We start from the raw sequence: 17,097 nt of genomic DNA, 5'->3' as shown, positions 1-17,097 counted from the left end.
TGAGGGGAAGGAGGAAGGGAGGGGAGGGGAGGGAGAAGGAGGGGGAGAGGAGAAGGGATGGGAGCAGAGGGAAGAATATCCTCAACATACATGAAAATGCCCTCATGCAGGACATTCCTGTACACAATAAATATACACATTGAAACTTATTCAGTAATAATTTGTAAACCACCAAGAAATGTGTTTATAAAACATTAATTTTAATGTTAATTAATTTTAAAAAGAAGTTAGTGGAGACAAAGCAAACCTGAACAAATGGGATTTTGGTAACTAGGGCTGAAAGGGCACATCTTAAACACGCAAATATACCTCCAGAGTAAGATTAAGTCTCATGTTTATTGTCCTGCAGAATGTCTCCATGGGGTTAAGATATATGAGTGTCATTTAGAAGCTTTGAAATTTAGCTAGGCGACAGGAGCGATAAAGCATTTCTTCACTTAACACAAATGACTTTCTATGACGGATCTCTTACTCTCCTAAGTGTCTAGAGAGGCAGAAGAGTAATTTATCACTATCATTTAGAAAGCCTTACTGTTTTCAGTGAAGATAAAGACAGTATGTGGCTCTCTAGAAGACGAGGGCACAGTACAAATTTGATTCCCTGAGGGGGAAAAATCAGACAAAAAACAGTTTCATAACCAGGAAATCACCAAAAACAAAGTAATTTTTTTATTGTTTCTGAGTGAAATTTTTAATCTGAAATATCTTTTGAGGTGGGGAGGAAATAACACCAGACACCTGAAAAAGAGGAGATTCCAGTCCTGTTCCATGTCCATTGGTGTACTTGGTTCAGGATCCATGATCTACAAAAACATCTCTAATGTGTTCCATTTACTCATTTCTTATGTGTGTTCACTGGCCCTGCACCCAGGGCTCTGAGACCAACCAGCCTTCCTCCCTGTAACTACTCTGAGCAGGGTGAGTCCTAGATATGGATTCTGTATTCCCAGCCAGAACAGAACTAACCTCTATCCAAATACTAAATAAACGCCTGGTTAACAAAAACCCACTTGGAGTCCTAAGGCCTTTGCTTCTTGATCCTTCCATGCTGTTTGCAACCAGAATTTAACAACAGAGTCTTAAGTTTTATTTACTAAAAGTTTCATATATCATTAGACTAATTTTGATACACAGAGAGAATATGGTACATGAGCAAGTCTGATGATGTTTTCTCCATTTCATGTATTTTTAACCGAGACATAGGTAAAAGACACGATAGCCTAACACAACGGTTATATGAACTCATTTTATTTTTGAGTCTGACTGAAGGCTGCCTTCATGTCCTGTCTTGAGTGAAGCTGCTGTAGCCTTCCATGCTAGGATCAACATTCTTTGGCTGGCATTTGAATCTTCTAATTCTGTTCTGATGACAAAGCCTGATTATTCATTTTTATTGAAAAGGCTTAGCTGAAGACTAAACTAAGCCTGTCCACAGGCTCTTCACACAAATCCAAAGATGTCCAACAAATAATTGTGTTAATAATCAGGCCAGTGCAGAAACTGGCTCAATGTTAAACACATGGAAAACTGCTAGCATGCATAGCACTAAAAATGAACATTCTCTATTTGTACAAACTCCTCACATTTCTGTATTGTTTTTCCAGTGAACATGAATCATTCTAATATTTTTAAAAATCCAATTGAAATAGAAAATCACATATGTAATAAATAATTTAAAAAAAAAACCTTTTACGTGCACTGTGTTTAAATCTTTTTTTTTTTTAAACATAGTCTTGCTATGTAGCCCAAGCTAGCCCTGAACCTGCGATCCTCCACTGATATCTCCTCAGTGCTGGAATTACAAGTCTGTGTCATGCCTGAGTAAATTCATTCAACCTTGCAGAAAACAAACCACCAAGTTCCTCTTACTCGTAACTAGACAATAAGTGAGTTAATTACTCTAATAAGTGAAATTCATGAAGATTAGATTTCTGTACCTACGCATGAGAAAAATATATTCATTTCTACCCTCTCTCCTATAAAAGTAGCAATACTTAGTTATTATCATTTGTCAAGTACATATAATACATATCAATTTATCTACTTGTTTTAAGGATATTATACATTAAATAATTTAATCCCTGACAATGATAAATACTATTATTCACATTTTACAAAAGCCCAGAAACAGAACCATTGTCAATATCTCAGGGTATACAGCACTCTTAGTGCATGCCTAAGCAACCTTGCCCCTATTTGGTTTCTGGATCCTTGTTTTTTATAGTTTAAATCATAAGTGTGACCCAAAGGCCAATGTGTTAAAGGCTTAGTCTCATGAGGGCCTCTGTCAGTAGGCAGTGAAACATTAACAAGGTGGGGATTGTTTGGAAATTTGGGATGTTGGTCTCTTCTTTTCTCCTGTTTGCTTCCAGGCAGGCCACCATGACAGGAACAGTTGGCCATATTCACAACAGGCCCTTAATTATGGGGCCAACCAATCATAGACTGAAACTTCCCAAATTGTGAACCAATACAAACCTTTCCTCTTTTTAAGTTGGCTGTCTCGGGTACTGTGTCACCCCAACAGAAAGCATTGTGAAATGCTTGCCTTGTCTAGACATCCTAGAAACACTCAATGGTTCAAATTACTGGCCTAATAATATACCTGACATCAAAATCAATATGACAAATGTTCACTCCAGTTCTTTCCACAAGGAGTTGGGGCTTCTTAAAAATCTCTCTCCTCAGGGGCTGAGGGGCTTAAAAGTACTTCTAGTCTTCCATAGAACCTGAATTCAGATGATTCACAGCCACCTGTAACTCTAGCTTCAGGGAGATCCAAGGCCTGTAATCTCCACAGGTGTGACTGCACTCATGTGCACATAACCACACACATACACATAATTTTTAAATAGTAGTGCAAATAAATTTGTAAAGCATTCTCTGCTTTTTTTGTGTCATGATATACTCTAGTTCTAGCTCAGCTTGTCCTATATGCTTCTTCAAAGGATAGCCACACAGAGACACAGTGGTATGATGCTGTCTTCCAGCTACCCAGGAGGCTGAGGCAGGAGAATGACTTGAAGCAAGGAGTTCAAGGGCACATAGAGATCCTGTCCTAATTTGGATTCTGTTGCTGTGATAAAACTATGGCCAAAAGTAACTTAGGGAGGGAAGGGTTTATTACATCTTACACGTTACAGTGCACCAAGGGCAGCCAAGGATATGAGCTCAAATAGAGACTGAAGGCAGGAACTAAAACAGGAGAAGGGTTGTTTGCTAGCTCACTGTCTCCAGGGTTTACTCAGCCTGCTTTCTTCCAAGGACTACCTGCTCAAGGGTGGCACAGCCCATAGCTGTCTAGGCCAACCCACATTAATCATAAGTCAAGAAAATGCCACATCCCTATAGGCCAATCTGATAGAAGTAATTCTCACTTGAGGGTCCCTCTTCCCAGGTGATGCTAGTTTCTGTCAAGTTTAAAAAACAAAAACAAAACTAACCAGAACAGATCCCTATCTCAAAAAATAAAAAAGTAACCATACAAAATAAATCTAAAGTAAATATCTTCCTTGTTCATTACTGCAGCTAGGACTGAATGTATGTGAACCCAGGTTCTTTGTAACCTCTTTTATAATAGTTAGCTATTGCTTGATGAATGGTTTCTTTAAAACTAGTAGCCACTCCCCATAAAAAAAATCTCTCTTTTTAAATAAGTTACTACAGCAATCATTCTAATCCAGTGTTGGGGACATTCCAGTCCCAAAGGTGGCACCAGTCAAACCTCCTAGGCAGAACAATCTGAAGAAAAAAAAATTTCACCCAACATTTTTTCATAAAAAATATTTGTCTCTCTTCAAAGCAATTCATGTTAAACTGAGGAAAGAGCTATGTAACATCCTCTTCTGGAATGCCTGCGTTTGCAAACTGAGACTGTAATATAATACGTATAGTAGCTTATACTTGCTACTCATCCAGGGAGCATACTCACTCCCCCACCTTAGCCTGCCCTCTTTCCCACCCACTCATGAGGGTAGGTCACAAAATGCAAGATGCAGAAGGTTACAGTACTCACAAGCTCTTGCAGAAGACAGTATTAATTATCAGTCTACACTCCATTGTTTGTAGCTAGGTTTCCACTATGAAAGGGAAACCACGTCACAGTTGCATAAAGAAACAAACAAAAAACAGAAGAAAAATAAAATAACCACGTTAGGGCTTGGGCGCTGAGAGGCCTGGCTGCTGGCCAGGCCTTCACAAACGCAGGTGTGTGCTCTGTGAGACAAGTTTGCTGCAAGGCCACAAGGATATCTAGCCTAGGGAGTGAAATGTGACTGCAGTCCTGCCTACAGAGGTAATGTCAAGAAGCACCAGCCTTAAGGAGAGATGGATGACTGAATTGGAGACCTGAGCTTTCCTCTGCCATCCATCCTCCCTGTTTCTCGCACAGCTACTAGCCTCTATGGCATTACTTGGCTCGTTTGTTTTCAGAACAGCTTGATGAATCCTGAATGTGGTTCAAATTGGTCCATCTGTAACTGCCCTCAAAATCATAGTTTCTATTTTAAAATTGCCCAGAGATTTTTTTTTCTTCCTTTAATGCCAATGTCCAGGCCTTGTTCGCAGGGATTTCTTTCTGATGTACTAGGTGGAACTCTGGCAACACTCTTGAACTTTTTTGTTTCTTGTTTTGTTTTAATCTCCATGATTCCATGGGATGGGGACGTAGTTCAGCAGTAGAGCATTTGCCTATCATGCCTAAGTCTTCATATGAAATCCCAAGAACACATATAGAAACATAAAAAGAAAGAAAGGAAGGAAGGAAGGGAGGGAGGAGGGAGAGAGGGAGGGGGAGGGAGGGAGGGAAGGAAGGAAAGAAAGGAAGGAAGGAAGGAAGGAAGGAAGGAGGGAAGGAGGGAAGGAGGAGTAGGGAGGGGGGAGGGAGGGAGGGAGGGAGGAAGGAAGGAAGGAAGGAGGAAAGGAGGGAAGGAGGGGTAGGGAGGGAGGAGGGAGGGAGGGAGGGAGGGAGGGAGGGAGGAAGGAAGGAAGGAAGGAAGGAAGGAAGGAAGGAAGGAAGGAAGGGAAGAAAAAAAGAAAGACACTCAGTGATCCTGATGTGCAAACAAGGATGAGAACTCTCGGTTGACCTTCCTTATGGAAGCACTTTGAAAACCTGCTTCTCCCTTTCCTCCTGCTTCTCCCTTCCCTCCTGCTTCTCCCTTCCCTCCTTGTAGTTGCACGGTGAAGCTCCTTTATGTCATTACTCCCCTGGTTAAGATGATGCTAGGGATATCTCCCAGGCTGCTTTTAGCCTTGACCTCCTTCTTTCAATTCTTCAGCCAGCTCCAGAGTCTTGCCTACACCTGCCATAGTTTCTGTTTATTTTCTGTCTTCCCTGGATGAATGGAAGCTCCGTGAAGGAAGAGACAGTTTGGGTTTACATAAAGATAATCAGAGCTGAGAGACAGGATTTGGCCAAAAAATAAATCAATAAAATTTTCCCCTAATGAACAGATAAGGAGAGATGAATCAAATTGAACTCCACACTCGTTCTCTCCTTCATTATGTAAAACCTTATCTGTGCCTGGCTCTAAAGCAAGCACAGGGAGCACTGATAAGACAAAGGCCCTGCATGTACACTCTGGTGTCTGTGTGTGAGCAAACAGGATTCACGCAAATACTTAGCCTTCATTCCCCAGACCTGGGACACAAACCTGGCTGGAAACTTACAACAGGAAATGTCCCAGGATTATCTAGTCCTCTCGCCCATTTACTCCTTTTAATTTAAGGTCTTTATCCTGGTACACTTTCTCAGTACCCCACTTACTGTGTCCTTATTTTTCTTTGCCTAATCTGTACTTTCTTTTTTTGCACATAACACTCCTATTTTATAATTATGTGCATGGTTTATTCATTCAGCATACTTCTGTACCCAGTGTGGGGGTGAGCAATAAAATATAGGCAGTCAAGTAAACATTACATTCTGGAAGCTTGATATTTAAAGTATATTTGTGCAGGTCCGTCTTGACATAAAAGGCAGAGATTGTAAAAGAAATGTATTAATCAAAGATGTTGCAAAAATAATGTCTATTACTTTATTAAGCATCCTTTTCTTCCCTTCTATATGTAGGAGGACTGATAATCTTCTTTAACACAGAGATATAGAAAATTGGTGTGTCGTAAACAGTAAACTAAAAACCTTAACCATGAAAGTACCTTCACCTTCCTTCAAACCAGTAGCCGATTGATGCCATTTTCCTCCCATTTAATTTAAATCCACATTTTCGAGTTTAGTTTTGTGATCCTGTATGTATCTTTCCATTTCCTCGGTTCCATCTTTTAATTGCTTGCAGCCTTACAAGTGTAATGAGGGACGATATCCCTTGGGGTAACAAGAAAGAAGCATTTATAGCCTGTCAGTATCATGGCTTCCCACCGACAAGCAGTAACTGGTGACTCCCGATGGATCCCCATCAAAAAAATCTCAGCTTCGCTGTTCTATGAGTAGGTTTCTACGGTCAGAGCAGCACTGCTCAGCAGCAGTCGCCGCAGGTTTCCAGACAGTGAAGGAACCAACACTACCAGGCAAGCTGATAGTTATCAGCTCTACACAAGCAAACAAGGTGAGTCCATCGCTGTTTGCTAAATGCATGAATGCCTCTGTTCAACATACCAGGAAGAAAAAAAAAAGCCAAACCAGGTAACGCAGACCCCCTGGAAGATGAGGCCCCATCATCATTAGCCTCGTTCACATGGATTCTTTTGCAGAGCCACCTGCAGCAGACGGATTTTCTGTGATTTACAAAAAGCAGCCAACTCATAATTCCGTGGCTTCAGTGGACACAGAGCTACAAAGTCTGTCAAGCCTCATTAGGGTGAATTACCTATCCTTCCAGTGATTCACCAAAAGGCATTCATGAAGTGCTCCCATTCACCGTTTAAAGGTGATGATAACCGCAGGATAATCTCCAAATGTTTGGCAGAAAAAGGACATACAATCGCACAAGCCAAAACATAAATCTGGTTCATTTTGGCCGACACCCTGACTCTTTTTATACAAGTTTTTAAAAAATGCTCGAGAAAAGTAAATATTTGAGTATTGACATGAGCTCCAAAAATTAAAGTTATTTCTTTAATTACTTAGTCGTGTTTTTGTACAGCAAGACAATTTGAAAAAACGAATGCTTACACAATTAAAATCTTAGGTCATCAGAGAAATCAGAATTTTCTTGATTAAATGGCCTTGAAAAAAAAATGGAACGCTAAATTCTTAAGACTCTTAAAAGACCTGTTTAAACCAGTCTGAGGTGATTTGCATATTCTGAAGCCACTTGTGGGTTTAAAAAAAGAAATCAGAAGAGGTAAAAGTTCAATGACCTTGTCAATTAAGAACTAAAAAAGAAAATAAATAAATAAATAAAAACCCATACTAATGTGATAGCCTGGACAGTCCCCACGAAATTATAGGAAAACACTCGGCTGGAAATTGCCTTTTGGGAAAATTACTATATGGCAACAGGGAAAGAGGAGGACGATGGGGAAGGGATATTGGCAAATGCTTAGATGGTGAAGGGGGGACAAACGAAGAGAAATAAAACCAGCTGCCACGCAAACAACTTCCAGGCATCTCTGGGTAAAAAGGAAAGCAAGCCTTCTGCTGAAGACCGGAGAGTTGGATGAATGGAGAAGACTTGTTATACACCTAGTGGTGGGTGGATTTCACAGGCTGCAGCCTACACAGCTTTTCTTTGCTGCACTGCAGAGGCGCCATCTTCTCCGTCTTAATCTTCACCCTATTCAATCCTTTTATCTGCACCCCTTTTTTTAAAAAAAGGACCTTGAGGACCCTCCCCAGCATCCTGCGCCTCCCAGGGTGACTAAGCTAGAGTTCCCAGAACTGCCCCTGAGGAGGCCGCACCTTAATCAGACAAACGCCTCCTTTGATGCACTGGAGCCCCAGCCTCCCCACCACCCGGCACTGCCCTTTCCAGACGCACGCCTCACTCTGGGCTCTCTCCCTCTCTCTGCGAGGACTTTGCAGTCCCGCACAGGATTGCCAGTAGGTGGTGGTGATGCGGGGGTGGGAGACCGCAGGGCCCCAGCAGCACCCCCAGGCTCTCGGGGGTAGACGCGTAGCGCGGGGAAGGGAACCGCGCTGGCGCACCAACTACCAGGGCTCCGCCACCGCGCCCTGGACGGCGAGGGCGGGGTGTCGCGGCTTTTGTTCCGGGAGACCTTCTTAGACTCAGGGAGAAACTGGGGGTGCATTGGAGAGTCCCGGACGTCCAGGTTGAGGGACCGTGCCGGGTGGCCGCATTCTCCAATCCCTCTCATCACTTGGAACTTACACAAAAGGGAGACACGGAAATGCACAAAGTTTGCAAAAGGAAGGCGGTGCGCGACCCCGCGCCCGCCGACTCGGGAGAGGGTCGCTGCGCAGGCAGCCGCCGCCCGCGGCCGCCAGGAGCAAAAGCCTAGCTTCGCAGTCAAGACAGGCGGGGGTGGGAAGGGAGGGTGAGCCAGGCGCTCCCCAGCATCCAGAGCTGCCCCCATTCCAACCCAGGACTCGAGGATGGGGAAGGGCGGCGATTTCCTCGCAGGGCACTGAATCCTGAGGGCGCTGCGCTTTCGGTTTTCCACACGTGTCCCCTTCCCCCTCCAACGGGGAGTCTCTTACATCCCGGAGACCCGCTCTCAAGGCAGGGAGGAGTCAGGGTCTATGTTTCAGGGTTGTCCCCTCGCCCTCCAGCTCCAGGCTGGCACGGATATAGGGAGCCCAGAGCCTTAGCCCGCTCTCTCTTCATCGGTCGGGCGGCGCGTCCCCGGGTAGGGTTGGGCCAGGGACGCCGAAGCGTAGGGCGCCCGCAGGCGGGGGCGGCGAGGATACCCGTGACAGTCCCCCGCGTCTCAAGCTTCAAGCTCCTTGCTGGGGAGGATCGCGTCCTCCCAGCACCCGCCTCCCCCGTCTCAAGGCGCGGCACCCACCTCCAGAGCCCGAGCCGTCCAGGCGGCCAGCAGGAGCAGTGCCAAGCTGGGCAGCATCGTGATCCTGCGTGGGCCACCGAGTGCTCTGTGTGCGAGGGGAAGATCCGCCGCACCACGTCTGTGTCCGCGTCGTCGTCCCCGCTGCCGTCTCCGGTGGCCCCAGCGCTCGCTCTGCTCCCGGTGCTCTCGCCTCCCGCTGCCGAGGAAACTGACAGAGCTGGAGTGAGGCGGCGGGGCTCGCAGCCGGGAGAGTCAGCTGATCCCGCCCACCCGGTTCGCCACCCGAGGGAGACCCCTAGCGGAGCCCCGGGGAGCTGCGCCCGAGCGCAACGGGAGGCGACCGGGAGCCCACAGGTGCGGAGTCTTGGGCACCAGCTAAGGGACCCGCGCTCCCCGCTGGGGTCTGAGTACCAAGGGAGAGGAGATGGGTCAGGGAAAGAGTCCGCAGTCGGGAGAAGGCGAACACTAGGACATTCAGGTTCCAGGGAAGTCGTCGGGAGCGCTCTTGGCTCGTCCACGAGAGCTTGAGTCACCCGACCCCGCAGGCCTCTCCAGTATGTGGCTCTGGAGCTACTGCTGTGATGCATGCATTTTTATCCGCAGTTCCTTTGCTCTGTTTGGAGAGGTGGAAGGAGGATGAGAACGTTAGCAAAAGAAATGGGCTTTTTGTTTTGTTTTTGTTTTCTTTTTTTTTGTTTTGTTTTCTGTAGGAGGGCACCCTCCACACACCACTGCAACCTGGAATTTTTGTCGAATGCACCAGAGAAAGGCAGAGGATTCAAGATGACCCATTTTTTTCTCTGTGGTTGGAGTTGGGGATGGGAGGTGGTTTTTGTTTTTTTGGTTTTTTGTTTTTTGTTTGTTTGTTTTGTTTTTTTTTTTTTTGTATTGTATATTTGCTTGATTTGGATAATTTCAGAGAAGGAGACCGGCATCTGCAATTGAAAGAGGCAGGGAGGTAAAATCTAAGATGGAGAAGAGATCAAAGTTAGGCCAAAAAAGATACTGAGAGATGGCTCTTCTTCCACCTCCATCACCGAAGACTTCTTCCTGGAACTCTGCTCTCATTCTTTTTCGGATTCGCTCTAAACCAGAGAGATGAACCTTCATAAAGCCGTTTTCTGCTAGATCAAACACAAACTTCCCAGTGTCAGAATTGCCTAGAACCATCCAGATATGCTCCACACCACCACTACTTTCATGACCTAATGTGGCTTCAGACTCCAACCTTTGGCTCTCCCTAGGCAAGTGAAAGGAGACGGGATAATACCAGTTGCGTTTCTGGCTTCTGAGGCCACAGCCTTTTCCTTCACCTGATGTGCTTCCTGGTTAGTTGTTTGTTTGTTTGTTTTTAATAACTTGACATAAGCTCTGGTCATTTGGGAAGGGGGAACGTAAATTGAGAAAAAAATGCCTCAATTTGATTGACATGCAGGCAAACCTGGGGGGGCATATTCTTTATTATTAATCGATGTGGGAGACCAGCCCTGAGAAGGTGGTCCTGGGTTGTGTAAGGAAGCAGCCCGAACAAGCCAGGAGAGAAAACCCAGTAAGCAGCTTCTGCCATAGCCACTGCCTCAGTTCCTACTTCAGGTTCCTGCCTTGAGTTCCTACACTGACTTCCCTTCACAATAGACTGTGACCAGAATGTGTGAGCTTAATAAATCTGTCCTCAAGTTGCTTAGAATCATGATTTTCTTTTTATAATTCTGCAGTAGAAAGCAAGCTAGAAGGTTTGATCTTTCCCGGAGCACAGAATCCCCGTGAGTGTGTTAGGAAGACTGACCTCCACCCTTTCCTTTTGGAGAAGTCAGCATTGATCTTCCAGCTTGCCTACGTACCGTCTGCCCACACTCTACAAATACCTTTTTGTATTTGTCCTGAATATCCGTCCTTTGAATGTCCTCAACAGATAACAACAAATATTTGCTATGTGATGTTTGCTTTTATTACTTAAGGTATTCATTTCCCACAAAAGCCAAGGAAAGGACAAGGAGGTAGCTCAGTCAGTAAAGTACTTACTGTCCAAACAGGAGGACCTGAGTTCTATCCCTGGAAGCCACATAAAAATGTCAGCCATGCTAGCACCTGCTTAAGAGGTAGAGACAGACTCTTGGGTAAGGCAGGTCAGGAAAGAGATCCTGCTTCAAAAAAAAAAAAAAAAGTGGAAAGCATCAGCATCTGAAAAGCATCATCTAAGGATGATTTCCAGCATACAAGCACACACACACACACTCACACACAAAGACATACACATACATATATACACATATACTTATAGATACACATATACACATGCACTTACACACACAGACATACACACACTTTTACTTTATGTATATGAGCACACTACAGTTGTCTTCAGACACACCAAAAGAGGGTGTCATATCCCATTACAGATGGTTGCGAGCCACCATGTGGTTGCTGGAAATTGAACTCAGGACCTCTGGAAGAGCAGTCAGTGCTCTTAACTGCTGAGCCATCTCTCCAGCTCCCATACACACACACACACACACACACACACACACACTTACAGAGACACACATATACACACAGGCATACACATATATACATAGACTTACACACAAACAGACATACACACATACACATACAGACACACATGCTCTTACAGACACACACAGATACACACAGATACATACATAGGCATACTTCAGATACATGTACACTAACAGACACACACAGAGACATACACTTACACATACACTTACAAACACATTACAGAATACACACACATTACAGAATACACACACATTACAGAATACATACACACTACAGAATACACACACACACACACACACAAATCCAAGGAAGCCATTACTACTACCCCTACCCCCCACCCCCATTTACAGGTCAGGAAAACAGGCTGGGACTACAGCTTAACCACAGAGGGACTGGTTATTCCATACATAGAAGGCTCACCCCTCACCAGCCTTTTCCTGGCATCTGGAAGTTGGGAAAGGGAATCTGGAGAACAGACACATCAGAACATGAAGTTGACACAAAGTCGGACCCACAGGAAAAGTCCTCAAAGACAAACAAGACAGTGAAGCTCAACTGTCACCCTCCTTTCCATATAGACTTACCTATTATCATGATCTCCTGTCTGTACGAACAGGAAGGAACCTGACCGCCTAGGAGATGCGGAGGGAACAGACCCAGCTCCAGGTCTCTAGATCTTACAGGAGAACGAAAGCTTGAGAACTTTTGTCCAAAATGAGACTTTTTAAAGATTGTGACAGTAGAAAATTATATTGAGCTCTTCTGAACATAGAACACAGTGAGCAGGCCCATATGTGCCAAGGGAAAGAGGCAGGGATTTAGTTTAAAAAGAGGGGCTAAGTGTCTTTTTTTTTTTGAGCCAGTACATTTTAAAAATCCAGTGATAAATGATAACCCATAAAAACAGAAATCCTTAGCGTTAGCAGTTTCTTTTCACACGGCTGCAGTTCATCCCACTCACATTCCTGGTCAGAGGAAATGGGCAACTCAGGACTGTGCCAGAAAGAGCTTCCCTGTTTTTTACTTAAAATTTCCTTCTCCCTCTCCTTTGCCCTCCCCCCATCTCTCTGTGTGTATGTGTGTGTTCACAAGTGTGAGTATGCTCACTAAGGTCAGAAGAGGGAGTCATATCCCCAAGAGTTAGGATTATAGATTGTTGTGAGCTGCCTAGCCTGGGTTTTAGGAGCCATTGAGGTCTTCAAGAGCAGGAAGTGCTTTAACCCAATTAGAGAGTGTGTGTCCTGTGTGAGAGAGAGTAAAAGCAAGCATAGTCCCTGGCTCGTATGTGGAGGTCAGGGGACACGTTAGCTGTCTATTCTCTCCTTTCACCTTGTTAAGGCAGGGTCCCTATTGTTATTTCTGCCCTGCCATGTCTTCCAGGCTACCAGGCTGAGCTTCGAGGTGATCTATCACCATCTCTCATCTCACTTTTAGGGACGAGGTGATGACAGCAGATGTGTGTCCCTGCACCTGGCTTTCTTACATGTGTGGATTCTGGATTGCTTACATTGTCAGACTTTTACCTGACTATCAATCCCTCTGACCTGATCCCCTATAATCTCTCCTGTTTCATCACCACTCAGAGATTCTGTTGGCTTTCTACACCTTACAACATCCTGTCCTCTACTGTAATATCACTTCCTGTTCTGAGTGATGTATCTTCCCAAGCCTGTGCCCAGGAAGTACAGCAACATTTCCAGTTTGAATCCTTGAGGAAGGGTCGGCATGGTGGTACATGCCTTCAAATCCAATGGAGGCAGAGGCAGGCCAGGCCTGGCCAGATTGAACTACAGTGAGACCCTGTCTCAGATATTAATAAAAAAAATAATCTTCAGGGAAGAAACCAACCAGATATCTACAGAATTCCCTCTGGCAACCTGGACCTAGTAAGACCTCTGTGAGACACTCAGTAGCCATCCATTCAGGCCGGTCTATCTTTGGAAAACTAGCTCTGAAATATCTGGCTACTAGAAAGTTCTCCTTACTACTTACAGATCCCACACATATTTTGATTCCTTGTAAGAAAGCAGAGCAATCATTTCTACACTGTATATCTCTAAAAGATATCTGGCTATTCCTACCTCCAGAATCCTCTTACAAGCTAAGTCCCATACGTGGCAGAATCTCTCTTCCTTCCATACTGTAAATAAGTTCTGGTTTGTTATGTCTATAGCCTAATGTTGTCTTTGATTTTGTTACTATCTACGTTGCACAGTGAACTTAGGATGGTTATACTTGTTAGCAAATCTTCCAGCTTTATGCATGGCGCTGCTAAAGAAAACCCTTCTCACATTTAGGCGGTCACCCATGCCCCATAAACATCATCAAGAGGAGTGGTAAGTCTGAGCCAGAAGCTGGGACCATAATTTTTTAAGACTACCATGACAAAATACCTCAGACAAGGGGTTAGGAACAAATGGCAGGGTTTGTGGCTAGTCTCCTGCAGCCCTGGGAATCTGTCCCCAAAAAAGTAAAACCAAGCAGAACCCATAACAAACCTCAGTGATGTAAACAAGAGACACTTTCTCCCAATGCTGGAAGCTAGGTCCCAGATCAGGGTGTTATCAGGGCTAATGTCTACCAAGATATCTGCCTCTGGCCTGTAGTTGCCCATCTTCCCTCTCTAGTTTTACATCTCCTTCCCTGTGTGTGTATTGATATTTAATTTCTCTCTTGTAAAGGCTACCAAACACTGAACTAAAGCTCACCTTCTGACTTCACTAAATAACTACCTCTCTTAGCACCTGTGTCCAAACACAGATACATCCAGAGGTTTGGGGTGATTAGAATTTTGAAATAGGAATTTTGGAGTAAGGAGACATCTATCCCAGGGACACATTCAGACCAGCTAAGATCTGGTCTATAATCTTCCCACTAACCTTCATATTTATCAGTGAAGACCAGCAATTCTTCTGTCCTTCTGAGGTGGAAAGTAACTCAGATGAACAGCAAAGATGGAGGTACAAAGGCCTCCTTTGTCTCTGTCTTCCACCAGGTCATTCTGGTCATTTGCTGCTAGCTTGCCTTGTCTTTCCCACGAGTATTGGCCACTGAGAATAAGTAAAAGGGTCCTTGACATTTTCCCTTGGAGAAAGTTTTGACAGTTTAATTTTGTATTATCTAGCCAGTGCTGCCATAACAAAATATCAGTAGCTTTAAAGATGAGAAATGTATTTTCTTATACTTTTGGAAGAGTCTAAGATAGAGCTGAGAGCAGAGTCAGACAGATTCCTCTGAGGGCTGTGTCCATTGTTTGTTGAACATCCTTAGCTATGTCTTCCCGTGGTCCTTCCTTGGAAGGCTTGAGCATTGCTGTCTTTATGGTCACATGCCTTCTCCTTAGGATGCTATCAGGTTGGATTAGGACCCACTCCCATTATCTCTTTTAGTATTAAATTACTTCTTGCAATGGGATGGATCAAAACATAATGGGACGTGTGTATAAAAATATCATATTGAAACTTGTTGATTTGTGTGCTCTTTTTTAAAAAGTAACTTTTTAAAAGGTACCTATTCTAAGGTCTAACTTCAAATACAATCCAGTTTTGAGGTACTGGGCATTAGGGAGTCAAAGTATTAAGTTGAGGGGGTACAATTATAGAATCGTTAAAAATTATGTTCACTTTCCTTCTTTGTGTGCTTTTGGGATGAAGTTTCACTATGTATGTAGTCTTGGCTGGCCTAGATCTCATTATATAGAGCAAGTTGGCTGTGAACTCACTGAAATCCTCCTGCTTCTGCCTCCCAAGTACTAATATAAATGGTATGCATCTCAATTCTCTTATTTTTTTCTCATAAGGCCCAGCTCAATTCTCATATATATTTTTAAAGTTACTCTCATATCCAATCTTGAGAGTGAATTCTTAATTACCTTTCCTCCACAACCTCTTGAGGCCAGAGGAGTTCTTTACCTTTCTCTTTCTCTCTTCCTCTATTTCTCCCCACCACCCTCTTCCTTCCTCATCCTCTCATTTTTCTTTTAAAAATTATTTTTGAAACATTGTCTATCCTCTTGCCTCAGCACTCTTGTACACAGAGATTACAGGCATTGTCACAGTGCCCCATAGGGTTGTTCCTTTGCCTGACTCTTTGTTGACTAGCTCTCATTTGGTCACTGTAGAACTCCAAAGGTATCATGATTGCCATAGGTTTTATGGAGGTGCTACTGGGATGGTCTTAGTTGGGTGTTGTCTGTGATGGTAGGAGTTTTCCATGCTGCTTAGAAACTGCCTAGAACAGCACATCAGTTTCTCTTTCTGGATCAGAAGTCCTTCCCAAGTTCTATCCCTGCTTGTTTCTTGGACCTTCTCTCAGACAGAAATGTGCTATCAATGCCTTTACACTGACTACTGCCTCCAATATCTACTGAAGTCTCAACTACGAAAGCCATTCAAGATTTTCAAGACAAAAATCTATTCTCCCTCTGATAGACAGTTTTTGCATAATGTTTTTTCCTCTTCTCTTGTAAATGATTAGCCATGAATAATTGCAATAAATGTCTACATTTAAATATACTTATCTAACACACCTTTGTATAGACAAGGGAAGTGGCATTTTACTTATCTTTCCCTTAAGTTATTTCTTCATTTATAGGTCTTCACTGGTGCTATGAATCATTGATTTATTATTAAATAGTAAAATATTCTATCATCATTATACACAGACTTCAGGTTACATAAACCATACATTATACATATGCTTAAGTACGTCATTACTAATTTCATGGAACAACAAAATCAAATGTTTAGTCAGACATAACTATTGGTAGGTAGCTTAAATAACTTGCTTGAGAAAGGATGCTAAACTCAATGTTGTCACTGGACTGGTGTGCAAGAACACTCCTGTGTTTTATGGAATGAAAGCAACACAAGAAGAAAAGGAAATACTATAGCAGGAAAGTGTAATCAGGCCATGTGAAGACTACTGGTGTTTGCTTCCTTAGAGAACTTTGTATAGTCGGATAGTGCTGTTTTGAGAAAGCCTGACCAGTACTTATTAGCTTTAGAAAGAGTTATGGTACTTACTAGAGCTTTAGTTTCTGGAAAATGCCCCCTTGAGTTGGTGTGATGATAGCAGAGCTTCATTTACTGTAGAAACCAGTGATTTTATTGGAAGTTCAGCAACTCACGATGACTTTGTGTTCACTTTGCCAGAGGCTGCCAAGTTAGCACAGCACATACCAACTAAATATTCCATAGGTGGATTCCTAAGGAGTATTTTGATAATTAAATTCCCAAATTGGTAAGTAAACTATCTTTTTTTTTATAAAAAATGTTGCTAAGAGCCCACCTAAATTTACCATTAATCTATTCTCAGTTGTATCTCAGCATACTCTTGAGTCAGAGAGAAAGGAATAGAGTTTTCACTGGTATGGTAAGAATTAAGCAATGTTTTCCCTGGCTCCTCCCAAAGACATGTGCCCAGTATGTAAAAGATATGCATCCCATTTGCAGATGGCACCAGGCTTGGGAAGGCTTTGTGCAGAAGGATAATGAAAGGATTAAAACGGGCTTGTCCTATAGAATGGAGAACATGTGCTTAGAGGAAGCCCCACCCAGAGTCAGCTGCAGAGAGTCACGGGTCTCACTAGGAATTGTTGGCATCTGGAACTATTGTAATCACTTAACACTGACAAATATTGAAGCTAAGGGG

The 17,097-nt window shown here is 43.5% G+C and overlaps 1 protein-coding gene across 6 annotated transcripts in view; it reads right to left on the bottom strand.

Moving 5' to 3' along the window:
• App (amyloid beta precursor protein) overlaps positions 1-9,133 on the bottom strand; it is a 223,339-nt gene extending 214,206 nt beyond the window's left edge. For 5 of the 6 annotated variants that reach the window (XM_028757201.1, XM_028757202.1, XM_028757203.1 and 2 more), the window contains exon 1: positions 8,926-9,133. In XM_028757201.1, coding sequence (XP_028613034.1) covers positions 8,926-8,982 — 57 coding nt within the window. In that variant the 5' untranslated portion in view covers positions 8,983-9,133. The remainder of the gene's footprint in view (positions 1-8,925) is intronic. The other variant, XM_028757206.1, reaches the window with a different exon arrangement.
• Positions 9,134-17,097: the final 7,964 nt, after the last annotated feature.

This window comes from Grammomys surdaster, unplaced genomic scaffold, assembly GCF_004785775.1.
Source record: "Grammomys surdaster isolate TR1022 unplaced genomic scaffold, NIH_TR_1.0 126153, whole genome shotgun sequence".
Lineage (NCBI taxonomy): Eukaryota > Metazoa > Chordata > Mammalia > Rodentia > Muridae > Grammomys > Grammomys surdaster.
This window is presented reverse-complemented; position numbering and strand designations above follow the sequence as displayed.